This window comes from Coenobita brevimanus, chromosome 1, assembly GCF_032717465.1.
Source record: "Coenobita brevimanus isolate Jiangsu-jjx chromosome 1, ASM3271746v2, whole genome shotgun sequence".
NCBI classification, from domain to species: Eukaryota; Metazoa; Arthropoda; class Malacostraca; order Decapoda; family Coenobitidae; genus Coenobita; species Coenobita brevimanus.
The window spans coordinates 34,754,549-34,782,120 of NC_136954.1; the positions used below are offsets into that span (position 1 = coordinate 34,754,549).

General features: G+C 41.1%; 1 protein-coding gene across 1 annotated transcript in view; it reads left to right on the plus strand.

Annotated features, from left to right (window-relative positions):
* Window positions 1-27,572, plus strand: part of LOC145393576 (glutamate receptor 1-like) — a 732,257-nt gene that overhangs the window by 468,535 nt on the left and 236,150 nt on the right. The window contains exon 4 of the mRNA XM_080267710.1: window positions 16,670-16,799. Coding sequence (XP_080123836.1) covers window positions 16,670-16,799 — 130 coding nt within the window. The remainder of the gene's footprint in view (window positions 1-16,669; window positions 16,800-27,572) is intronic.

Genomic DNA, 27,572 nt, shown 5'->3' on the forward strand with positions numbered 1-27,572 from the left:
CATTTTGGGAAATAAAGCGAATTCATTTATTAAATTTCAATTTGGATTCACTATAAAAGATCTCGGGCAGCAAATATGGATAGAGGAGCACAGCAAATTATCAACTCCTTCACTACGCTGACATTAGTTTTATTACCTCCGCCAAGGAGGTTATGTTTTCACCCCTGTCCGTTTGTTTGTTTGTTTGTTGGTTGGTTTGTGAGCAAGAATACACAAAAACTAGTGGACGGATTTCCACGAAACTTGGTAGAAGAATGGGCCTTGGCTCAGAATAGACATCATTAAATTTTGGTGCGGATCCGGTTAAAGGTGCGGGACCAGGAATTATATTTTCGCTTTAACATTACCAGATGGGGCGTTTTTCGACATTTTCGTAAATTTTATAGTGAATATTGCATGGATCTTGATGAAAAAAAAAATCAGATTTATTTAAGATCTTAGTATCTACGAATGTGTACAGTTTGGAGCGGATCCATATACAATTCCGGATCTAGCGGATTTAAATATTCTTTTATAGGGAGGTAGTTTTTTTTCCTGCTGCCTTACAGTAACAAATAGGTCTTGATTGAATTAAAAGGAACTGCATGTTGGGCCTTGGGGAAGGTATGCGCTCTACTGAGTGCCATTCTAGTTCATTTATTTATTTGTTTTTATCCAGCAATACGCTTTGACGTCATATATTATTTTATTCAGCCTTGTACCAGACGATTATATTCAGTTTAAAAAATAATCCGATTAGAGGCTCCCTGTATAACCTCCACTAACCCCTTCGGCACGAAAGACCTTTAATAAGCAAAATACAGGAAAATTGCTCAGAGAGAAAGCACACACACACACACACACACACACACACACACACACACACACACACACACACACACACACACACACAGAGCCTACTACTGTATTGAAAGGATAGCCCTCAGTGGAAAAAAAAAAAAGTCAGTTATCGCTATAGAAATTGACTGTAGCAGTGACTTAAAATCTCTCTCTCTCTCTCTCTCTTACTAACCAGCGAAGCCGTGGATGGGATTTTCAAATTTATTGACGATCGATCCCTTGTCGTAACTTAGATTTATTTTCCAAGGAAGAGAAAGAGATGGAAAGTTTCTTCATTCTCCTGTCCTTACCTTTCCTGCATAAAAATGAAAGAATAAAGACAAGAAAAGAAAAAAATAATGCTCGATATAAATTTTCTTACAACCATTTATTTTCCAGGCAAGACAGATATGGTAAGATTCTGTATACTTTTGGTTCGTCCTGTAATATGCAAGTTTGAGTTACGAGAGAAAATTCATCGTAAATGTGCCTGAGAATCCGACCTTAAGACTTACTGGCCGGTATTCCCATCGGTTACGGAAGGTCCTTAACACCTTTTCCTAAGTGATTTATTTTGTTTATACCGTATTGTCCGATTCTGTTGTACAGATCCTTCCAGTATTGCCATACTCTGCATTAATAACGTACAAAATAATCTAAATCAGCCATATCCCAAAATAAATAGCTAAGGGAGAGTTGATAGGGAGCCTCCTTACTTGAGAAGAAGTTGGGCAGCTTTAAATTAAGATGATACCCAAGAAATCCGTTACTCCTGTGTGTGTGTGTGTGTGTGTGTGTGTGTGTGTGTGTGTGTGTGTGTTTGTTTTACATGCATAGTGATGACACGCAGCAAAACTTTAAGGCATCTCTGTGTCAGTCTGCCATCGCACTGTCTTCTCCTTTCTTCCTTTCAGTTATACTTTTAAGCGATTATTATTTATGTTTTCTGTGTCAGTTATCATATTCTTTTCTTTTCATCTGAGATATATTTTATTTCGTATTAGCCTGATTTCACATTTTGGTTTCATAGGTTTCTTTTGGTTGAACATAATTTCTTTCCCTGGGTTTCGTTTTCTTTAGTATACCTTTTTAGTCCATTTTTGTTATTCGTTTTTGTCAGTTTGATATATTTTCCTATTTTGGAGTGCGATATTGAAATTATAAGTATATTAATTAACCCAAATGATCATATGCATCTCACAAATGGCCATAAAGATTGGGGGGCTGGCTTCCCTTTGACGAGTTTTAGCATACAATTATAATTATACTCCGTTTTAGTGATGATGATGATTTCCAGGCCTTTCAACATGGTTACACCTGGTGTAACTCTTAAAAAATATTTTAGTTTGGGTAAAGGTGCATATCGTCGCTACAATCTATGTGGTTAGTTTATGAGTTTTAGCCAGGTGTAGTTTGAAGTACGATAATTAACTTAATGAGCTACAGAAGGCTACAGGAGGAACGGAACCTTTGAGGCAACATTACATTTCAGACATAACAAATTGGTTTTGTTTACGAGCCTCAACCCTGACCAAAGCATCAGCCTGTGAAATCTAAGTCTTGAACCTGTTTTGACGTCACACGGGTTCACAGAGAAACAATTTTACCGGGTCGGCTGGTGGGCTGTTTGTTTTATACATCTCTGTGAATCTGATAAATATGCCATTGTGCCTCGCTTGTTTATTGAAATCCAAATTAATGAGGCTATATTGTGGACATTAATAACAGCCGTGCAATATTACGCCACCGATATATGATTATTTTTTTACCATAGCCTAAAGCTGATTACTTTTTTACCATAGCCTAAAGCTCATGCACTGGTTCTCTCTCTTTCTCTGTCTGTCTGTCTGTCTGTCTGTCTCTCTCTCTCTCTCTCTCTCCCTCTCTCTCTCCATATCTTGCTGTCCTCCTTCCTCTCCGTGCACCCACCTTCTCGTTTCCCTCCCTTTCCCCTTTCATTTCTCACTTCGCTTTCTCCTGTCTCACCCAGCGTTCCCCCCCACCCATGTACTCCCTGCCTCTACCCCCTTCCCTCTCATTTCCCCTCTTTCTTACCTTTTTCTCCCCCACCCCCTCCCAACTTCCCTCTCCCTCCCTCCCTAACAACTTCCCTCTCCCTCCCTCCCTAACAACTTCCCTTTCCCTCCATAGAGGTTCCCTCCCTCTGTCCTTTCCCACTCCCTCCCTCTCCCCTTTCCTTCTCCCTCCCTCTCCACCTTACCTCTCCCTCCCTCTCCTCCTCACCTCTCCCTCCCTTTTCCCCTTCTATCTCCCTCTGTCTCCCCCTTCCCTCTCCCTCCCTCTCCCTCTACACTCACCATTCCTTCTCCCTCCCCCCCTCGCATTTCCTTCTCCCTCCCCCTTCCCCCTCTCATATCCTTCTCTCTGCCCCCACCCTTTTCCCTCTCTCTCCTTCTCCTTTTTCCATCTCCCTTCCTCTCCCTCCTTCCCCCTCCCTTCAGTCCACTGTTAAGTCCACAACGTTATAAAGAAAAGATATACAGAGTGAAAAAAATGTTGGATACAAAATTAATGAGGTGAAAAAATTGTGAAGCTGAATACGCTTCTGGTGCTGTGGCTGGTGATTGGTGTGGTGGTGACGTCAGTGATCTCTCTCTCTCTCTCTCTCTCTCTCTCTCTCTCTCTCTCACACACACACACACACACACACACACACACACACACACACACACACATACATTATAAGGTTATAAAGGTTATTTTTTTAAAGATACAAAGAGCATTCAGTAGACTTTAACAAAATCTGTGAACACAAAACTGATAAATTCGTAAGTGTGAAGAAATACTAGCTAGCAGAATATAAGTACCAAGAATAATGAAGCAGGTAGACAAAATATAAACAAAATTTGTACATCAAATTTCATCTCTTTACTCTTATTTCATTTTTTTTTTTTTTGCCACCAGATGATTTTATTAATATCTCGAGAATTTACGAATTGGAGAGGTTCAAAATGGCCTTCATTAACCCTTTGACTTCCAGAGACTTAAATAACATAAAATCGTCTGGAGATGGTAATGATAAAGCAATACGCCATCGTAGTGAAGTAATTAACCTGCACCTGTAAAAGCACTTGTAAATCACGAGGCACCTTAACCCTTTTAGCCCCAGGTCATATTTTTCGCTGTATTTTTGTACCGTCAGACTATTTTACTCAGCTTGGGACAGACTTTTCGAACAGGAGGGATTAGATGAAGCCTTGTGTAAGCCTTTTGGTAGCACTCGTCAGCTGAATAAAATCGTCTGGCTCCAACAAGAATAACAAGAATATATAAGTAGGACAGCGAGGTCAAATCCCTTGAATGCGGTGACATTTTTTTTTTTTTGCTCGGTGATGAAGGCCTCCCGTACTGAAGGGGTTAATGAAGACTATGTGACTCTTAGGCTCGTATTCTCGTCGGTTAAAGAAGCGCCCTGACACCTCCTCCTCAATGATTTATTCTTGGATATGGATGGTTAATACCATTTCGTAATGTTTTTTTTTTTTTTTTTAATGAATAGTATGGCGATATTGTAGGATTTGTGTAACACAGAAGAGGACAGAAAGGTGTAATTAAAATAAATCGCTTAGGAAAAGGTGCTAGGGAGCCTCCTTAACCCACGAGAATGCGGACTCTGATGTTAAAGTCAAGCAAAACTATCTAGAAGCAGCAGGAATGAATAATGAAAGTACGTGATGGTAGTGAAAGTATTAACATTGCTTCAAAATACATGGCATATCCTTCAACCAGGGAACAAAAGTCTGTTGACATATTCATAACCGATGCCCATTTTTCTCATGTAATTGTAATATGGGTTGATATTTTTTTACTTTTGATTTTCCTCCACATTTTTTTTTCTTGGGTGTCGGTACTGTTGATGGTGTAGTGGTATGGTAAATGGAGGAGGGAGGGGAAGGAGGGGGTGGGGGATTGAGGATGGGAGAAGGGGAAGAGGAGAAAGAGGAAGGATAAGGGAGGTAGAGGAAGGAAGGGGGAGAGCAGGGAAAGCAGTATGTGAAAAGGGTGGGAGGAGAGAGTGAGGCTTCAGTGCAAAGAAGGGGAGAGACATGAGGGGAAGGAGATGAGGGAGGAGAGAGGAAGAGTGAGGGAGGATAAGGAGAACGAAGTGGAGACTGGGAAAGAGAAGGATGACATGGAACAGGAGGAGGAGAGAGAGTGGAGGAGAGGGGTGAAGCGGGAGAGAAGGGGAAAGAACAGGGGGAGATGAGAAAGGAGGGAGAACAGGGTGACAGATAGGGAAGGAAGGTAGGAGAGAGAGGAGGGGACAGGCATTGGGAAGTGAGGGAGAGGAATGGTGAGGTGTGCTGACTGGTCGAGGGGCAGAATGATTGGACACGAAGGGAAAGAAAAAGAGAAGAGAGTAAGGGTAGGGAAATGGGAGGGGAGAGAAGGCAGCGAGGAGGATGTGACGGGGGAAGCTTCAAAAAAGGGAATGGAAGAAAGTGGAGAGAGGAGAAAGCAGATTTGGAAAAAGAGGAGGAGGGAGAGAAAAGAGTTACATGGAGTTAATGATAGTTACATAAACAGCCACACAGACCATACGGTACCAGCGAGGTGGTCCGTCTTTAAAAGGTTATGCTTAACCTAAGTCACAGGATTGTAAGAAAGGCTTTCTCCCCCTCTCTCACCCCCCCCCCCCAGCAATACGTCGTGCAGGAAAAAGACAGAAATAGCACCTTATAGAATTAATAAACCTGAAGGAAGTTTCAAAGGATATGAAACTCCAAAGGTATTACTTTAGAAGTAACCAACGTTACCGATTTTCATTATATTACGTCCCTGAACTATTCTTACGTCCCTGAGCTATTCTAACCAAGACTTACCTTTTAAGCCTAGTTTGAGCTGGGGGAGCGAATTTTGTAAGGGTACTCATGTAGTGACAGGTTAGGCTAACGCCTAGTAGCAGATGAATGTTGCGCCATCTTGCCTGGTGCAGGCGTGTGTACTCGGTCTATGTAGGCTGGACTCGAATGTGCTCGGCTGGTACTTTCGTATGTCTGTGAGTTTTAAAAACAGCCAATCAGGCGTTCCCGAGCAACAGGGACTTTTGAAACCAGCCAGTCACAGCAGTCGTAAGTAAAACCAGCCAGTCACCTTAAAGTATTTGTGGGTAACGCAGGGACGCCCAAGATTTGAAAGTCAGTCATAGTCATGGCCTCCGGTAGTGAAGAATGTGTTGTTGATTTCCAAGCTTGTATCGGTTGTAGCAAGGATTACTGGCAGATTATCAAGGACTACCACTGTAATAACGAAGCATCTATTGAACTACTAAGAAAAAAATGGCAAGTGAAGTACAGTGTAAAGAGTGTAATTTCCCCTGCAAAGATCGGGAAGGTAGACATCAGTGGTACTGCGGCCGGTGGAGGAAAAGTCGGAAAGTATGGGGAAGATCCAGTGCAAATTCACCGTTTCCGATTATAAAGGAACAATTCTACACCCTTAAAGGTAGGTCAGGTCAGGTTAGGTTAGTTTAGGTTGTCCTGGGTTTGGTTAGGTTGGGTTATGTTAGGTTATGTTGGGTTAGGTTGGGTTAGGTTAGGTTAGGTTGGGTTAGGTTAGGTTAGGTTAGGTTAGGTTAGGTTGGGTTAGGTTAGGTTAGTATAATGCAAAATAGTGTGTTTTTAATTAATCTTGATCTTGATTTGGGCGGATAAACCCACTTTTGGAATTCTTACTCAAATTTCCAAAGGGGGGATTTCCCCCCCAAAATGAAGGTCAGAATTAATTAAAACACACTATTTTCCATTGGAACACAAATTTTCATTAAAAAGAACGTTGGTTACTTCTACACATTTTTTTTATTTTTATTTAAACTAATGAGGAAACAAGGAAACGCGAACCCTCCTAGTATGGCTCCGTGTTCCTATGATATGCTAAATACCGTCCAAAGTGCAAGGGTGGACAGCAAATCCTACCGCCTCTGAGGATGGTCCAGGAGTCCCCTACTTGACACTCAAATTTTCCTTAGCCAACGCCGATAGCTGACAAACAAATATCTAGCTTTCTCTTGAACGTATTTGTGGTTGTGCTGTCCGTATCACTTTCCGGGAGCCTGTTACGGACACTGATGATATCGTTACAGAAGAAATATTTGGTAACGTCCAGGTAAACTGAGTGTCCTGATAGATTTATGTTATGTCCACGTGTTGGCGTATCCGGGGCAAATGGGAAGAAATTATTTATGCTTTCTTTATCGAATCTCTTGAATATCTTAAATCTCTGGATTAGATTCCCTTTCTGTCGCGTTTGGATAGAGAGTAATGGAGGGAAGAAAACAGAAAGAGAGGGGTACGGGAAAGGCACCAGACGGAAAGGAAGGACAGGGATGGAGAGGAGGGGCGAGTGGGGAAAGGAAAAGGCTGAGAGAGAGAGAGAGAGAGAGAGAGAGAGAGTAGTTGCTCGTAGACAAATCCGGACATGGTTTTTTAACAGCAAGAAAAAGTATCTATATTTTTCCATCCAGCACACGCACGTTCACCAGCTGCAAATTTCCACGTTGCTTTTGGTGTGAAGGTATGAATCAGGGACCTTGTGGTGTGATTACGCAGTTTATCAAATATTTCACTCGCGGGTGAATTCACAGTTTTCTGTGCTTGCTTGTTGGTAGTTTCCGTGTGTGTGTGTGTGTGTGTGTGTGTATTTACCTATTTGTAGTATACAGGAATTGAGCAATGCTCGTGTTGTCCTGTCTCCATATCCACATTTATCAAGTCTACCTTTACACACATGAATGTTTTTCTCATGCACCACCTCTTTGTCTGAGTCGTTCTAAATATTTAAGAATATACCTAATTGTGATATACACGGAATGTACTATGCTCGTGGGTTTCCATCGCTGTTTCTCAATAAGTCGAATTTAACTTTAAACTCGTTTAAGTTTTTAGACTGGACGATCTCTTTGTCCAGGCTATTCCATAAGTCTATACTTCTGTAAGGAAAGCTATATTTCTTGATATCCTTCAAGCAGCTTGACTTTTTCAATTTCATTCCATGTCCTCTTGTTGCTCTCTTATCCCATACAAACAGATCTTCTTTGTCAATTTTATCTACTCCCACCATGGTCCTGAACACCGCAATCATGTCTCCCCTCTTTCTCCTTTCCTCTAACGAAGGCAAATCCAGTTTTTCCAGCCTCTTTCTGTATGACAGGTCTGTCAGGCTGGGGACCATCTTGGTTGCTGTTCTTTGTATTCTCTCAATCTTGTTTATATCTTTCTTTTTGTGTGGGGACCACACTACCGCTGCATATTCTAACCTGGGGCGGATCATGGCCACTATCAATTTTTTCATCATTTCCTCATCCATATAATGAAATGCTACTCTTATGTTAGTCAAGAGCTTATAAGTCTCTCCAACTATCTTGTTAATGTGCTTTTCTGGTGACAAACTATCTTGGACCAGCACTCCCAAATCTTTCTCTTCTCTCCTTTTTGTGATTAATTCATTACCCAAAGAATAATTCAGTGATGGTCTCCTGGTACTTTCACCCATTTCCAATATTTTACATTTCTTTACATTAAATTTCATTTCCCACGTCCGGCTCCAATTGTGTATCCTATCCAAATCCTCCTGCAGTATTTTACAATCCTCCTCAACCTCTATCTTCCTCAAGATCTTTACATCATCAGCAAACAGACTCGCATAACTGTTCACTCCATCTACCATATCATTTACGTAAATCAGGAACATTACTGGCGCCAACACTGAGCCTTGAGGGACTCCACTTGTTACTTCCCTCCATCCAGACATCTTTTCCTTTATTACTGTCCTCATTTGTCTGTCTCTCAAAAAGTCTCTCATCCATTCCAGAAGTTTCCCCTTTAGTCCTCCTATATATTCTAGTTTCCACATTAGTCTCTTATGAGGTACCTTGTCAAAGGCCTTCTCTAAGTCTAAGTACACACAATCCACCCAACCATATCTCTCCTGTACCACATCAATCGCTCTTGAGTAAAAGCTCAACAAGTTTGAAACACATGACCTTCCACTTCTGAATCCAAACTGACATTCAGCCAAAATATTCATCTCTTCCAGATATTTTATCCATCTGTCTTTCAGGATTCTCTCACACAATTTTGCGACCATGCTGGTTAGAGACACTGGTCTATAATTCAGGGTTCTTCCCTGTTTCCTCCCTTGTAAATTGGTACCACATTTGCCCTCTTCCATTCTTTTGGCACTTTCCCCTCTTCCAGTGAGCATACAATTAAGCTGTGAATTTTATCCGCCAGTTGTTCTCTGCATTCCTTCAGTACCCAATTAGAAATTCCATCAGGTCCTGGGGCTTTCCTTACATCTTGAGTTTCCAGTAATTTATACACTTCCTGCACCTCCACTTTTATATCTTTCATCACCGGAACATTTCTAATCACTCCCTCCCCTTCCACAAGCTCCTTTTCTTTAGTGAAAACTGACTGGAAACGTTTGTTCATTATTTCTGCTTGCATTACCGCATCCTTAAAGACCTCTCCATCTACTTTCAGCTTGGTGATTCCTTCCTTTTGTTTCAGTTTGCCATTAACAAATCTATAAAACAGTTTGGGTTCATCCTTGCATTTGTCAATTATACCTTTTTCAAAATTCCTTTCTTCTTCCCTACGTATTCTTGTGTATTCGTTTCTTGTTCTTTTATGTTCTTCCTTTGTTCTGTCGTTACCTCTCTTTCTCCAATTGTTCCACGCCTTATCTCTCTTTTTTTTTGGCTATCATACACCTTCTATTAAACCACTCCTTTTTCCTGTTTTCTTTCCCTCTTACTCTTGGTACAAATTTTTCCACTCCCAAATTATAGAGGTCTAGAGAGATATCCCATTTCCTCTGTATCTCTCTTGTTTCTCTGAATTTTCTCCAATCCGCATTTTCAAAAAAGTTTCTCAATCCTGTAAAATTTGCTATGCCAAAGTTGTATCTTTCCTGTCTATGAAGCTCGTCTCTTGGCTCAACGTTTCCTATTAACATCTGGAACTCAATGACCACGTGATCACTTTTTCCCAAAGGACAGAGATATTCCAATGATTCTATTACATCGGGTTCTTTGGTGAACAGTAAATCTAACCTTGCTGGTGTGTCCTCACCTCGAAACCGTGTCTCTTCTTTGACCCACTGCGTCATCACATTATTCATTATTATATTTAATAACATAGTACCCCACGAATCCTCGCCGCCTCCCGAGTACCATTCCTCCCAGTTCACCTCTTTACAATTAAAGTCACCCACCAAAATTATATTATTGCTTTTCTCAATTATTTTTTGCAAGTAGCTAGCCATATCTGACAACATCTCATGGTATTCGTCATCCTTCCATGCTCTCGTCTTTGGGGGAACATACACTACCGCCATATCTCTCTTAACATTCTCTCCAGTTTCTAATTTCATATATATCACTTCAGCCCTGCCTTCTCCCATTTCCACAGTATCTACATTTATGTTGTTCTTCACTGCTATCATCACTCCTCCTCCCTTTTTTTCTTTTCTGTCTTTTCTCCACAGTTTGTATTTACCATCTCCCAAATGAACATCAATATCTTCTCTTAATTTGGTCTCTACAAAGCACATGACATCAGGTTCATGTTCTCTCAAGAAATCATTAATTTCGATCCTTGTCGATATGAAACCATCAACATTAGTATATATCACCTTCAAATTATTTTTGACATTATTAATACCCTCTTCTCTCCTACTGTCTGTCCGTACCACTTCCTCAACTTTTGATCTTTCACAACCATCCCCCCTAGTTTCCTTCACTTCTATTTCCATAAATACCATTTCCTTACTTTCATATCCAATACTCTCCAAAAAAAAGTATTACGTTCTTCCTCTGTCCTCTTATCATTTTTTTCCTTTACTTCTTCCTTTAATGATTTTAAAACTTCTCTTTCTTCTTCATTCAGATCTTTTCTTATTATAATATTTTCCATCCCCGCCTCTTTGCTTAATTTCCAGGTCACTTTAAGTATCTCATTTATTACACTTTCTGATGTAAACTTGACTCTCATTGGTCTTGTTTCCCCTTTCTTATAAGGCCCTATCCTCCTTACTTCCTCAATTTCTTTTACCCACTTGTCTCCTTCGGGGTCAATCTTGCCTAATATTCCTCTCACCATGTTCGTGTCTCTCTCGAGTCTTGCGAACCTAACCTTTTCTTCCTCTTCCCTGTTTCCAAATACTACCACACATCTGTTCCTTTCTACAGTTTCTCTCACTATTTTCTCTTTTTTCTTCAGTATTTTCACTACATTTTCTTCCATTTCTTTCTTGTTCATTTCCCTTTCTTCCTGGATGATCTCTCTTAAGCTGACCACTTCTTTCTGTTCTTCTTCTACGTGTGCTCACTTTGCCTTGTGTTCTTCTAGTACATTACTCACCTTCTCCGTTTTATTAGTACTCTCTTCAAGTTTCCTCCTCAGTTCAACATTTTCCCTCTTCAAATTCTTAATCTCTTCATTGGCTGTTTCGTTGGACTGGATTAGACTCTGTATGGTGGTTTCCGTATTTCCTGACACATCCTTTATCACTAGATTCTCTACTTTTTTTTCGAGTTCACTAATCCTCATAATTAATGTTTTCACCAGGTCCATGACATTAGTATTAGCATCAAATCCTTGAAATTCCATTCCCTCATTGTTTACATTTTCGGCCATCTTTAACGTACCGGTAAAGTACCTAAACAGCTGTTACCGAATAAGCCACAAACATTCATGTATACTATTGCCAACAAATCTTTACATTTTTGGTAGTCTACCAACTTTCATTATTTTAAATTTAAAGAAAGACCCTAGGAGACAGGACAGACAAAATTCCTGGAACTACTCAAGGTTAGGAGCGATGCCTGGGACGACCTCTCTCTCCGGCGGTTCGTGTGTGTGTGTGTGTGTGTCGTATTTCTGCATCCAACCCAGACGACAACGACGACGACGACGACGACGACGATGATGATGATGATGATGATATCCAGTCTACCACACAATGATAGCCACTGTCCACGAGACTAAACAGACTTTGTAGCGGTGTCCATGTGGCGTCTGGGAATTGCGTGTTCAGTCATGGCTGAGACAACTCTAGCATATTTTTCGATTGTGGGTGTTCATGTGTCCCTAACTGTACAGGACTGAGCTAGCCTAGCTTCGGGACCCTACTCCTTTTTTGGGTAATATGGAATTGGCTGTTAGTGTTGTACCATTACTTCCATTTGATCAAGTAACGGCGCTGTAAAACACGACAAAATTATGATTAACTATACAGAATTAATGATGTTCATTGAAGATGGATGGTGGTGGTGGTTATGGTGATGGAGATGGTAACTGTGATGATGATGATGATGATGATGATGATGATGATGATGATGATGATGGTAGGTGTAGTACACATGTTGATATGATTTCCTACAGGTCGTCATGAAATGCAATTAATTCTAAGCCTTTCATTCCTATAGTGTATTTGTTAGTACTGGTGATAAACTACTTTATGTTTAGTTAAGCAGCAGTGGTTTGTGGGTTATCGGAAGCTTTGTCTAAGCCCACTGATTGGAATAGTTTCAGTGAATGGAATTAACTGGAGATAGCAAAGATATTAACTACGTAATCGAACTGAAGGACTAGTGCGCTGTTTTTAATGTGCCTCGAGACAATAAACAGAGATATAATCACGTACCCGTGTTTATGATAAAGAACGTAAAAAAGCCAGCCTGGGTTTTAACGTTGGGAGAAACACCAGAAGCAGTGTGAGTTCTTTATATTCCACAGTTTATAGTGAAGAGCGGAGAGCACAAGAATACTGATAACGAAAATGCAATAAAGCAAAAATGGCTGTTAAATGGTAAAGATAAAGAATAGACACCAATAATAGAACCATGTTTGTAATGAAGAGCCTAGAGCCAGCGTGTGCGGCAGCGTTGGGGTAAACACTGTAAGCTGTGTGAACTCCTGTCATATATCCATGTTTTGGTTTTGGCGTCAACAATTTAGTGGGTGGAGTCAGAGGCTGTGAACGGGAGTTTGGCTTAAAATATAAACTTATTTACACACACACACACACACACACACACACACACACACACACACACACACACACACACACCATCTATGTTTGACATTCTACTAATATATTCACTCATATCCTCGCTTGACAACTACACATCTACCCACACTCATCCCACAGTCTAACCCCACACCTCTTCCTACACCCCTCCCCCCCTCCCCTCCCCTCCCCTCCCCTGCTTTCACACATCTCACCCCCACTTTACCTTTGGCCCTACCTCACATCTCCATCACAAACTCTCTCTCTCTCTCTCTCTCTCTCCCTACTCATTCACTTATCCCCATTCCTTACTTACCTCACCCCTCACCCCACCTGCCTCCCCATTCCTTCTCCTCTATCCTATCCTGTGAGACAAAGCCCTGATTCTGGGGACATCATTTGTTTGTGAATGTGTGTTTGGTGCATTTCTCTGGGTATGCTGTTGATTGTTCTCCCTGTATCGTGCTGTTATCTTTCCTGGTCTTCTTGACTCTTGCTGACTCCATCTATAGGTAGGAAAAAGAGGTCAGGTTGATGATTACGAGAATGACCTTTTAGCAGACATACGATACATACAAGTAGGTTTTCTGTTTATACATTCACATCGTTACTTACACACAAATATGGTATGAATGGGAATGTAATAGTCAATGCATTTCCTGCAAGTCACACTATACAGAGACGTAATTACACATAATACACGTAACATATTTACATACTGTACATGTCAACAACAGATGGGATCATTCCGAGGATTGATATCTAACTCGTAGCACAGACAGCTCTGTTTTTTTTTTTTTTTTTTCGCTATTGACAACTTTATTTGGCTGAAATTGAGTCATAGGAGTGTCAGAGTAAACACTGGTACCATTAATCCTTTCTTGGTAGGGACAAATCTGTCGCATCGTATTCCAGTAAATGCCAGTTGATTTTACTTGCCTGTGTAAATCACAGGACTCGGAGTAGTAATAGCTTTGCATTTACACACACACACACACACACACACACACACACACACACACACACACACACACACACACACACACACACACACACACACACACTATACTGCATTTACTCTAACATGGCCCAGATTTTCGTCCTTTTGCAGCTTATTGTACGTCGTTCAGTGGCAGGAAAAGACAAAACTACTGTATGATTCTACAGCTTATCCACAGCACTTTTTTGACTAACATCATATTCTAGTGTTAATCCATTGTAACAACTTGGCATTCAACATGGAAAGATGGCAGTTGTAGGTCAGTTTAGAGTAAAAAGAGTATACGAGACATACTTCTGCCTAAGAATTCCTTTATTCCCCGAACTACCATTCTTTGCAGCTTGCTTTCCCAGAATAGTTTCCCCCAGACATCAACCAACAGAAGTTCAAGACCAACTGTTACAGATACTTTATAAATGGAGGACATCTGTATTCTGGTGTATGGACATTTTTATTTTTTCATACAATTTGTTTTTTCCCACATATTCTGAAAACACACACACACACACACACACACACACACACACACACACACACACACACACACACACACACACACAACATTTACAACTAAGGAGAATAATAGCGCCCCAATATTTACAACAACAGGAACAGGAACAGGAACGACACTTTTGTAATGTTCTGAAAAACCTTGTGGCGGAGCTCGGAATGTGGTAAAGAGTACATATTATATAGATAGATAGATAAATAGATAGATAGAAGCAGGGAGTCAGATGATGAGAAGGTGTTGTGTCTGCGAGAATCGAGCAGTGCTAAACATGCTTACACACTCTTAACACAGAGGAAAGCTGACGACAGCGGCCAGTAAGGAGATGATGCAGTTAGCTGTCAGCAGTCCTCTCGTGAACAAAGACCTAGTCCATCCACGAGGAACACACGTGACACACCCCTGCTACACCACATTTTAGGAAAGAGAGTTTAGAAGGGGACAAGCGATCCTAGAGACAGGTCACGGGAGAAGGGCTTAGCGATTTGAGAGAGAGAGACAGATAGCAAGACAGGGAGGTAGCTACCCGGGACTTATACTCGTTCCGTGTGAGAGACTTGTTAATATTTCCAAGACAAATAAAAATAGTCCCATACTATTCTTTACCTCTCCTGTTACGACATGACAGGAACACCTCATCACGGGATTTCGAAACATGTTCATCACTGCCTTGAAATTTGTCGAATTAAAGGGAATCGATGTTTATTATTTACGCAACTCTTCTTGCGTATTTACAAACGCCTTATACGAATGGTGGAACTCTTGCTTTTTTATTGATTTATTTATTTGTTTACAAATATTGAAATGTAATCCTGTTTATTGATAGGGGTTGGAAGGATTCTCTCTCTCTCTCTCTCTCACTCTCTCTCTCTTACATAGTTTTACATGCAAAAATTATGAGTAAGTCTGTCATATATTCTCACTATGAATTTATAAGCTCTGACATGGAAAAAAAAAAAAGCCACTCTTGTCACCGGTCAGCTTGTTTCAGCTTTGGAGATATTTCGGAATGGAGGACAGACACACAGGGTTGTCTATCTATCCATCTATTGCCAGACGCCATAATCCCCTACGGGGTGGCAATTTGACTTCGAGTTATTTGTTTTACGGGGAGGGGCACTAACCCTCCACCAACTCACTTTTTGACACGTAGGCAGCACGTATGGTTTGGTTATATGGTTACCACCCAGCGTTGTTAATGGTTTCTTGGCTACACAGGGTTGTACATATTATGAATGTTTTTTGAGGTAATAAATGACTTTTGGGATTTTGCAACACCTCTTCGTTAGTGACTGATTCTGCACAGTATACCACTATATCGTACCCCAAGTTATTGATGCAAACTGTCAATATCAAAACGGTAAAATACCATAGTGCTGCCTACTTCTTCCTTCACCTTAATCACTCACTTTCTTTGATTTCCCTCCTCTCTTCCTATTTCTCTTATCTTTCTTGTCACCGTGTATTACTTTTCATTCTTTTTCAGGTGGTACGGTATTACATTGAGTGATAAGCCAAATGGTTTCCGGTAAAGTCAGGAAACCATTTGCAGCACTGGATGGTAACCATATAACCAGCCTATACGTGTTTCTTACGTGTCAACAAGTACGTTGTCAGAGGGTTAGTGCCCCTCCCCGTAAAACAACTAACGGCCACCCCTGATGGGATTATGACGTCTGGCTGTAGATAGACAGATAGATAGAAATATACCATACACAATAATGTTAAGGGTGATATACATAATACTGTATTTTGTTACCGATGAAGTACTACCACCTAAATTGCATCCCAAAGTCCTTCACTTCTCGGAAACAACATCTTAAACAATTAAAAAGGTCTGGAAGCAACAAGGAAGCCTAAATGACACTCGCATAGCAGCTTTTAGAGACTTAACTTTATACGAAGGTATTCCTTAATGCAGCATCTTTTTTTTTATACTGGAGTTTTGAAAGACCAGGTGTAACTAAGAAAATGTGAACCTCTTTGGTAATGGTGGAGTGTTGTGTGTGTGTGTGTGTGTGTGTGTGTGTGTGTGTGTGTGTGTGTATGTGAGAGAGAGAGAGAGAGAGAGAGAGAGAGAGAGAGAGAGAGAGAGAGAATGTTTATCCACCTCTTCATTCGGTTTCCCTCAGGTACCAGAATGTGACCAAAAAATATAGATAGGTAGATAGATAGCTAGACAGATATAGATACAGATAGGTAGATATAGATAGACAGATATTTGAGACAAAAATCATGTATGTGAGAGCAACTAATAATGCGGTATATATTGAGACAATATACATCTCGCTATATCTGGCGTACAGGTACCGAACCCGTCTTCTGGTCTGATGGACTACGCCACCACGATGAGACCCGAGTACAACCAGGCCATCATTGACCTCATCCACCACTACCGCTGGGATCACATCATTTACATCTACGACTCCCATGACGGTCAGTGAGCACGTCTTCTTTTTTACCATAGTTATGTCTCCCAGCATCCCGTTTTTTTCCTGCTATTTCCTGCTGCTGCTGGTTGCATACTGAATTATTTCACTTTCGCAGCTTCGAAAATTTATCTCTGCGGCTCACACGACGGTCAGTGAGTCTGCTCTATTATTATTATATTTTTTATCGTAGTTGCCTCTTCCAGCCTCCCGTTTTCTTCCGTTATTTCCTTCTGCTGCTGGTTGCCTGCTGAATTATTTTACTTCTGCTACTTCAAAATAATACCTCTGCTGCTCCGGCGACGGTCTGTGCTCCTGTCTTTTACTGCATTTATCTCTTTCAGCCTCCTGTTTTATCTGCTGTCTCTCTGGTTTTCTACTGAATGGTTTAACTTTACTCCTTCATCATTTACCAGTACGACGCCTACGCGAGTTACTGCTCTTGCCATTTATCATTGCTTTCTTTAGTAAGCCAACGGCTATTTTATTTATATATTTTTTATTGTTCATTTATCTCTCCAGGCACTTTTCTTGATGCTGCTGATTCTCTCTCTCTCTCTCTCTCTCTCTCTCTCTCTCCGGTATTATTATTTTTCCTCTTTCGTCGTCATCAGTATCTTTTCTCTCTCGCAGCCACGTCTCCCCCCCCCCCAGCTCAGTCTCCCCGCTTCATTATTTCCACGTCAGAGAAGAGAGAGGCACATTTAGTTTCTCTCTCTCTCTCTCTCTCTCTCTCTCTCTCTCTAACACAAGCTGATTTCAAATTGTATACCATAGCTTTATAATCACACACACACACACACACACACACACACACACACACACACACACACACACACACACACACACACACACACACACACACACACACACACACACACACACACACACACACACTTAACAGAGAGAGAGAGAAAGATAATTTTACGAGTTCCTTCAACTTGCACTACAAGTTCACCCAGAAGGCTGCCATCTCTCGAATAAAGTTTATTATTATTATTATTATTATTATTATTATTATTCTCACCGACAAGAAGAGTATGTTTTCACCCGTTTATTTGTATGTCTTTTAGCAGGATTACTCACAAACTAAACGAGAGATTTGGACCAAATTTAATAGCCCATGTCCCAGGGAACAATCGATTAACTTTTGCGACCGGGCCTGATCGTATTACAGATCCTAGATTCAGAAGCGAAGCCCTAGTCACTGATGAGAAAACCTGACCCATTATGAAGAGTGGTTTGGAAATTACGTTGCCCTTCTCGGAGAGATGCGCTCCCCTGAGTGCCCCTCTGGTTATTATTATTATTATTATTATTATTATTATTAGATGATAATGATTAATATTATTACACACTTCTGTTCTCGACTGCAGCTTCCATCAGTTATTAAATCCCAGTTATCATATTCCTCACCACTTGCTTCACGAAGTCCACTTATCCTAAACAGTAATTACTCACCCAGTCAAGTCATTTACCATTCTTCAATTTACCTACAGTCCGAGGCAAAAGTTTGATTATTTCTCTTCCTGTACTTATGACTTTCTTCTGCTGACTGACATTCATGAAATGACATCGTGTCTTGGTATGTTTTTCTACATAATATTGTTTTTACATCTTTTGCCTCGCCTTCTTGTGCTAGTTAGTATTTCTAAGCTGAGCGTGGCTTGGTATGATTCTTAGCCCAGTAAGTCACCTTTCCTTCTTATTTTCCATTGGTGGCCAATATTCTCAAGGTGCAAAAAGGTTGTTTTGTTCCACTGTCTTATATATCACTTCTTATAGTTCTCATTTTCCTTCTCTGGCTAGCATTACTAAGATGAACGGGGGGTTGCTGTATTCTGTCAGATATTTTACCGTTTCAGCTTCTCATTTTCCACTGCTGAGTAATATTTCTAACACGAGGAAGGCTTGGTGTTTCTTTGTCCATTGATGGTTATACGATGCGTCAGGGAGGAGTGATGGTCATACTCTAGTTTCAAGTAGACACAGTTGTGTAATGGTTACATTTTGCCTCCTGGCTGTATATTATCGGTTCTTATCCAAACTTTATTTTAATATCTACTAAATTAATTCCATCCGTTCTGCAATAATTCAGGTACAGTCAGCAAATTCCTCACCATTAACCCTTTCTGCTTCAACTCCAGTTAGCCAGCAGATCCAAATTGTCTTTGCTCTTATACCATTCCCTTCACTAATCTGTTTTCCAATCCAGCACCGTCCGTCATCAAATTCCGATAATTAACTCTTCATCAGTTTGCACACAAGGCTCACTTTATCCAAACTTAAGTCACCAAGTGTCGTATGCTATCATGTCAGCCATATACCTCTTGACCAAATACCTCAGCCATATACCCTTTACGAAGCCAGTTTTCTGACATACGTGATAGGTCACCAATCCTCGACACCAGGTCAGCTTCCATCGCTAATTTCCAACCTGCTTTAATTCCAGTCATTTGATCATGTATACTTTTCCATTCCAGTCAGTTGTACAGTCAGTCACAAAATTCTCTCTCTCTCTCTCTCTCTCTCAGTCACAAAATTCTCTCTCTCTCTCTCTCTCTCTCTCTCTCTCTCTCTCTCTCTCTTTCTTTCTTTCTCTCCACTAATCCCTCCTCTCAGAGCGCTAGTCTCCATTTCTATCATCTTTTCTCTCTCATTATCTCTTTTCCCATTCCTCCATTTCCCTGCCCTACCTTTCTCCCCTTGATTTTGTCTCTTCTCATATAATTCATTTTCTTCGTACAGTGTCACACCTATCTTCCTCCTGCTCTTCCTTCCTGTTCATTCCTTCCCCATCCTCCTTTTCCTCCTTCTTTTTCTTTCCCTTTCTCATTTCTTTCCTCCTTCCTTTCTCTCTCCCTATCTCTTGCCTCATCTCCACCTCCAAACCTCACTTCCCTCTTTATTTCATCTTTTCTCTTTTTCTCACTTCCTCGATTTTTCCTTTTTTTTATTTTCATTCCCTTCTTCCCAGTACTTTTCTCCTTTCACTCCTTTTTCCTTGTTAACACCTTATAACTCACTTTCTTTATCTTTCATTCCCTCTTGTTCTTAATTTTATTTTTCGCCTGTTCATTCCTCCCATTTTTTCCCGTTTCTCCCTCATCTCCAACCTATCTCCAGCATCTCCAAGCCTCCCTCTACCATCCCGCTCCAGGATTCGAGCCCCAAATGATGCTCTGCCACTGATCCCAGGGCACTCCAGAAATATATATATGTATAGAAATGGCTCGCATTGTGGCCAGAAGCGGGTATTTGTGTCTGGAGCAGTATTGTGTGTGTGTGTGTGTGTGTGTGTGAGAGAGAGAGAGAGAGAGAGAGAGAGAGAGAGAGAGAGAGAGTATTGGTTCACCAATACACTCTTTTTAATTTAACTTGGTCTAAAATTCTCCCTCCCAGTCGAATGCTGAATTTTAACAATAGATTAACGCCAGAATGCGATACTAATCACGAGGTGCCATGGAAAGAACGTAGAGCGGTAGCATTATCTAAGCCACTGGTACGTGAAATAACCTACAAAAGAATGAAATTCTTGGCCAAGCGAAGGTGAAAATAGTATAGATTACGTTCATGGGTTGGAGGATGGGATGGGTGTGGATGAGGGAGAGGAGTGGGGGTGGATGGGAATGAGGATGGGACTGGGAGAAGGGGAGATATAGAAATGAGAGAAGGAGGAGGAAGAGAAGGTAGGTGAGGGAAGCGGTGAAGTAGGAGAGACGGGTGGGAGGGAAGGAAGGGTTGGAAAGACGAAGTCAGAGAGGGGTGAGGACGGATGCGGGAGAGGGGAGGATGGGGGAGAGAAGTAGGGAGGGAAAGGTGGGATAAGGAGGAAAGAGAGGAGGGAGGGTAGTAAAGAGGGGTGGGGGTGGGTGGAAGAAAGGAGAAGAGGGGAGAAAGAGGAGAGAAGAGGTAGGGAGGAGAGTACAGAGGGATATGGAAAAGAAAGGAGGTAGAGAAGTAGAGAGATTGGGGTGGGTGGGGGAGAGAATTGTGGGAAGGGAGGTAGAGAGGTGTGGGGAGGGTAGTAGAGAGGGATGGGGAAGGGGGGAAGAAGAGAGGGGTGGGGAGAAGAAGAGAGGTGTAGAAAGGGACGTACAAAAAGATGGGGAGGGCTGCAGAGAAAAATAGGGAGAGAGGAAAGAAGAGTGTTGGGGAGAATAACAGTCTTAGGGGATCTGGCAACCTGTAAATGATCTTATTATGCTTAGGACACAGCTCTGGCAGTGAAGTAGCTGGACGGTCTCCTTTAACACATATAATACAGTGATCTCCATTGCATTTCACTGACATTCCAGTCAGACGGTTATATCTACCTTGGCATCACCTTAAGGGGGTTAAAGTCTTCATTACCCCTTCATTAGAGTAACTTATTTTTCTTTTTGATTCGTGCCACTGTCAGATGAATATTTTTAGATTTTGGAAACGTGATTTTTTTTTTTATACTAATTCGTCCTACATTTATTAATTCTTCCTGGAACCAGTCATAATTAGGTTTTAGAAAAACAAAATATTTTTCATTTTAATCTCTACCACATAAATAATATATTTTTATTTTTTGAATTGATTATTTTCTATATTTTTTGCGTGCGGTAGATTATTTAATTTAATTTTTGGCATAAACGATAACAATTACTTCTTTATTCATAGCTCTGCCAGTCATACGTATTTACCTTGTGGAGAAAGCGTTTGAATTATTTTTTTTATTTTTATAATCATACTATTGCATTTAGTTCCAGGATCTCATATGGAAGGGGTTACATATGTTCCTAACTGGATACTACAATATACTGAAATTAATTGTTGTGCTTAACGCTTTGAATTCGGTGGCTTATTTTCTTTCTTCATGCTAACTCCTCAAATTTATTCAGCGATTTTACTTTATTGATGTTTTTTTTTTATTCTCTCTTCCTCCCAACAATTTTCATCAACGATTTTTTGTATGGTCTAAGGGGTTAATGAAGACAGTATTTATTCCTTCGAGGTGGAAAAGTCTCCCTTACGTTAATGTAATGGTTTGGAAGCAGGAAAATAAACTTAAAAATACGTCACTGGATGGAAAGACCTGATTATTTCCGTACGATGATAAAATGTTGAGAAATTAATGTGTCCCGTAAGAGAGAGAGAGAGAGAGAGAGAGAGAGAGAGGGAGAGAGAGAAAATTTAATTAAATTGTAGCAGTTATCTGTTGACATCTTTCGTACAGAACGTAGCCTGTCACTATTTTGCCTTCTGAGAGAGAGAGAGAGAGAGAGAGAGAGAGAGAGAGAGCATGAATGAATACAAGAAATATTACAGGGCAGGCGTACGAGAGAGAGAGAGAGAGAGAGAGAGAGAGAGAGAGAGAGAGAGAGAGAGAGAGAGAGAGAGAGAGATGAATGCAAGTGGTGGTGGTTGTGGGCTGGCGATGAGAGAGAGACAGAAGGATGAATGCAAGTGGTGGTGATTGTGGGCTGGCGATGACGGGGCAAGAGAGTGTTGTGATTGGTGGATCCGAAGCACCGAATCTTCTCAGTCACGGCCTTATATTATCCATTTATTTCTTTATCATCACACATTTCCACGGCAAATATACACTTGGTGTGTTGTGTGTGTAATTTTGTTGCTGTTTGTGATATCATGAGTCTTTGTATTGCCACATTATTGCAAAGGAATGTCAGAGTTTAAACTCATTTGATTTCTTGCATCCCGCCACTTCTCTCCACCTTAACGAGACAGCTGAGAGTCTCGGCTTTTCGCATTTATCTTGTTTGTCTTATAATTCCAAAATTGATGTACACGTCATAGATTCTCTATATTATTTTAGTGCTGCTAATGACTGAAACCTTATATAACTTCTGTAAACGAAAATTACGTATAGAAACGCGCATTTGGTAACTCGCGTTTCGTCTCCGAGTCTTCCTCTCGTCATCTCCGAGCCCTCTCTCGCCACTTCAAACCGATCAGCTCGCATTTATCTAGTATTTACCATATATTTCCAAGATTGTTTCATAGGTCGTTTTTACCGTCGCGTTGTTAATAATACATTGAGCCTTCGCACAGGTCTGCAATAAAATAGAATGTTGTACTGTTTAACCGTGGTGTGATTACCCATGATTCCTTGCCCTCCCCTCCTCGCACTGCGTCACTCGAGTTGAAACTGTGATCTGTGATTGCATGTGTGTGTGTTTCTCTCTGTCTTCACAAAATGCAGCTTATTTCGGCCGGACATTACCCAGTTGGACTCCAGTTGGTCTTACCAAGATTATTATGCTAGTGCAGGTAACTACAGACATACGAGACGAAGGAATTATGTATGGAGAAGTTAGGTGTGGGGATTACCTGTGCAGCCATTAAGCAATCCGGCCATCTTGGGGTGAGTCTAGTGGAACATCTGACTTATTTACTGCGATGACGTCTTTTCCATTTCATTTATGTATCATCAGACAATTTTATTATGTTCAGTAGAGGCTTTTCGAACTGTAGTTGAAAATAGCCTTCATTAACCTCTTCATTGCTAGGTGGCTCTCCTAAGCCGAGGAAAATCATCTGGAAATAGCAATAACAATGAAAAGTACGTCATTGTCATGTTTGTTAGTCAGAAAAATATGTACAATATCTATATATAGCTGCCTTTATTTTAAACTGCATATACTTGCATTCAAGCATACTTACTGTACATACGTAGTATATGTGTATATACATGTGTGCATACCTGCGTGTTTTCCTGCCTACATACCTACGTATTAAATGAAGTAGCCTATATAATTTCATAGCAACAGAAGAATGATAAAATGTGCATTTTTGGCGAATTTTGGTCTTCTGAAATCTAAATGTGGTCATTAGATTTTTTTTTTTCTCATATTCCTAACATATATACGGTATACGTGATTGACGTAGGCAGTGCCATGTCTGGTTCGTGAATATTATGGCGTTGTTTACATTAGCTTTGACACCTACGGAGCAGTGCAGTTTTTTCCCCCACAGCGTCCTTCTCAGGTCATATTGTAATACGGTATAGATAATTATTGAACGATAATTTATACTGATAGTGTGGTAACCGTTTGAAAATAATTCGAGACTTAGTTCATTCGTGAATACCTAATGATTCTCCGAAGTGGCAGACAACGGTTCCCGTAGTTTAGGCCCTTTGTGTAGGTCACTGCTGTAGCCTACCCTTTAATTTGATTTAAGTCTGTTTTTTTCATACTTACTACCCCAGACGATTTTATTCACTCTAAAGAGTGGCTTCACGTCGTGTTAAGAATTAACCGTTTTCCCGTGAGGATGTATCTTTCATTTTATGAGTCCTTTACCGGTCAAACCGGCCGGGGACTGTTGGTTTGCGCGGTTCTGTCAGTACGTCCGTCAGTCCGTTCGCTATTTGGTGTCCGCGTTGTAACTTCTACATGCATAGACAAAGTTTGATATAACTTGACATAGTTGTTCCCCATACCATGACGGTGTGTCGCGCGCAACAACCAGCCATCTACTCCCAAGGTCACACTTGGGGCTCAAACAAGGTCGGGTGCTGTCATACTTAATAGCCATACCTATATTCGTGTCCGCTTTGTAACTTCCACATGAATGGAAAGATTTTGATATAACTTCACACTATTGTTCCCCATACCATTACGGTGTGTCGCGCACAGCAACCAGTCATCTACTCCCAAGGTCAGGGTCACACTTGGGGCTCAAACAAGGTCGGGTGCTGTCTTACTTAACAGCCATACATACATATAGGTATCATACCCAGATTGTGTACACAGTACATAATATGCATGGTTATCATCCTGTGGGGAATTTTGTATTGCATGACAGTACTTCATTCACTTGTTCTTGCTAATTTCTGGCGATTTCATATAGTGTAAGAAGGACCTTCAGTCTGAGGATCTCTCATAAACGGTCGGCGGCATCCGACCCTGGCAGCTGCGCCGCCATTTTTTTTTTTTTCTTTTTAATCAATCTCTTAAACAAAGTATAATAGTCCAGATAAAACTTTTATAAAGGCATTCTCGGACTGGAGCGATGTACTGTAATAAAAATGCAGTAGACCTTTATTCGTCCCTGATGTAAGCATAGCTCACTTACTCACACACACGCTCACACACTCATCTGCCACCACACACACACACACACACACACACACACACACACACACACACACACACACACACACACACACACACACACACACACACACACACACACACACGTGCACTCATCCACCACCTCATTCACACTCACAAACACTCGTTCACTCGTGTGTGTGTGTGTGTGTGTGTGTGTGTGTGTGTGAGAGAGAGAGAGAGAGAGAGAGAGAGAGAGAGAGAGAAAGTGATACCGTATCAGTTCCTTTAGCAATAGAATAATCAAAGCCATCCTGTCTCCGCTAACATTTTTGTGATTACAATGGAAAGGGGAATCTTAAGCGAGAAACCTCAGTTTTAAGTGTGCTTTGAGAGAGAGAGAGAGAGAGAGACATAATGGTGACAAGTGGTTCTGGTTATGGTGCATTATTATCATACGCCATTTTCAGGCATTTTAAAAAGATTTTAAGCAACAAGGCTTCCATATCTCTTGACTATCCCTTCACCTACCCCGACTTCTTTTCTCGCTCCCCTCCATCTTCCTCCCTCATTTTTTACCTTCTCCCTCCCCTCTTCCTTTTCCCCCTCCTCACTTACGCTTTTCCCCTCTTGCCCCTTATATCATTCCCACCTTCTCCCCCCTTTCTCTCCCTTGTCTCCTCCCTCCCTCCCTCTTTCCTTGCTTCTTTAACTCTTACCCTAACCTTTCCACCATTGCACACCACACTCCATGATATATCTCGACTTTGAGACTAAATTCAGGGTCTTCTGAATCACTCTTTCCTGAATATATCTCTTGCCGTTAGCTGAAAAAAAAAAAAACAGTGTCTTAAATGTAAACCGGAACAACATAAATAACGTTTAGACCATGCCATGGTTAAAGGTTAAAATGTTGCATATAAAGTTTTCCATATCTCCCTCCCTCTGCACCCCCTGCTTCCTTCCCTCTTCGCACCTTCCCCTACCCCTTGGCCTTTCTCCACTCCACAATTCCTCTCTCATGTGCAAAGCTTTTGCAAGCTTTTTGCTTCATGCCGTCTCTCACCCCACCCAACACCTTGCACCAGTATTCTCTCTCTCTCTCTCTCTCTCTCGTATGGGCCTGTCGACCTACCTATTTTTATAGTCCTCTCTGCTTTTTTTTTATATGTACTCTTAGGGCAAGACTAAAAATCCTTTTATATGTAACTTCCTGACAGAACTAGTGATGATTCAAGCCGCTTTAGAATATTTCGTCTTTTTTTTCGGTTCGAGTGTTTTCTGAGTAACCTGTCTTGTATTAAGGTTGATATTATTAATATTAACATTAGAACGGTATATAGGGGAGCCCACCATCATCTGTGGAGGTAGTGGTGCCTTCGGGTGACTACACTGTGTGACAAGCCAGACTGATCCCGTAAACCAGGACACCGTTTATTACTTTGCGTGGTAACATATAACCAGTTGTCGTTAAGTGGTTTAGTGGGTTAAGGCGCTCCAACCGGATTGAGTTTGCAAGGATATATGTGTATCCTAGAAGTGGTTGGAGTTTCTCACAGTGCCACTTTGGGACGAGTGAATGTGGTCACTCTCACCTTAAATATCGTGACTGCGTAGCCTAGCCTGGGGTTCCTGCGATCCTGGTGGGACAGAAAAGGTTTGGATAATGAAAGAAGGAGTAGTAATGACTTGTATAGGAAGTCTAGTTGCTCTGAAAATATTCGGACCAAAATCACCGAAACGAAATACTCAGAATCGTATCACTATTTAGTGCTTACTAGTTTTGTGAGCAGCGTTTTATGTACGGTACCATTTTTTTTTTTTTTTTTTTTACTTTTGCCTTAATAGTAAACACTTGTTTTTTTTTTTAGCACTTTCACTGCCAAATGGGTGCTTAGATATCATAACCCCTTCGCTAATTCAGATATTGCGTCAAAAGGGTGAAAAGAAAAAGTCTTGTAAGAGGCGCCAATCAAAAGAGCAGTGTCGTAAAGGTGAGCACTGTTTACTCTGCGACGACACCAGATCTGGCCTGCTTTCGACTGTCAGCCTGTGTTTTATGTTGATTTACTGTTTACTGAAGGTTAAGAAGAAAACGTTGACCCAACCATGCTGCCTATTAGGTGTACCGTCCACTGCAGACATGAGTGTATTGTATGTATACATCTGTGCGTCTATCTGTGTGTCATATATCTATCTGTATTATCCATCAGCCTTCTTGCCTGCTTACCCTGCCTGCTTGCCTCATTAACATACGCCATTAACGCCCACCTGACCCCAGACCTCCACAACAGAACACGTTTCCAACCAGATCCCATTAACGCCTTAAATAAGCCCCCGCCAGTCAGAAAGGAGAGAGAGAGAGAGAGAGAGAGAGAGAGAGAGAGAGAGAGAGAGAGAGAGAGAGAGAGAGAGTTGGGGGGGAAGGGGAAGGGAGAGGGGAGACATTAATATTCTGGTCGTCACGATCTCTCTATCTGACTCATCATCATCATCATCATGATCATCATCATCATCCATATCTTTCCACTTCCCATCTTAATCCCATCATCGTCGTCGTCACAGCACCACCACACCAGGTAATAGAAAAAAAAAATCACGAGGTACAAATGAGTCTCCTAAACCAGGAAACATATTTCCCTTAAATTTTATAATGTTGTAATAATAATAATAATAATAATAATAATAATAATAATAAAAAACAGGTCTCTCTCTCTCTCTCTCTCTCTCTC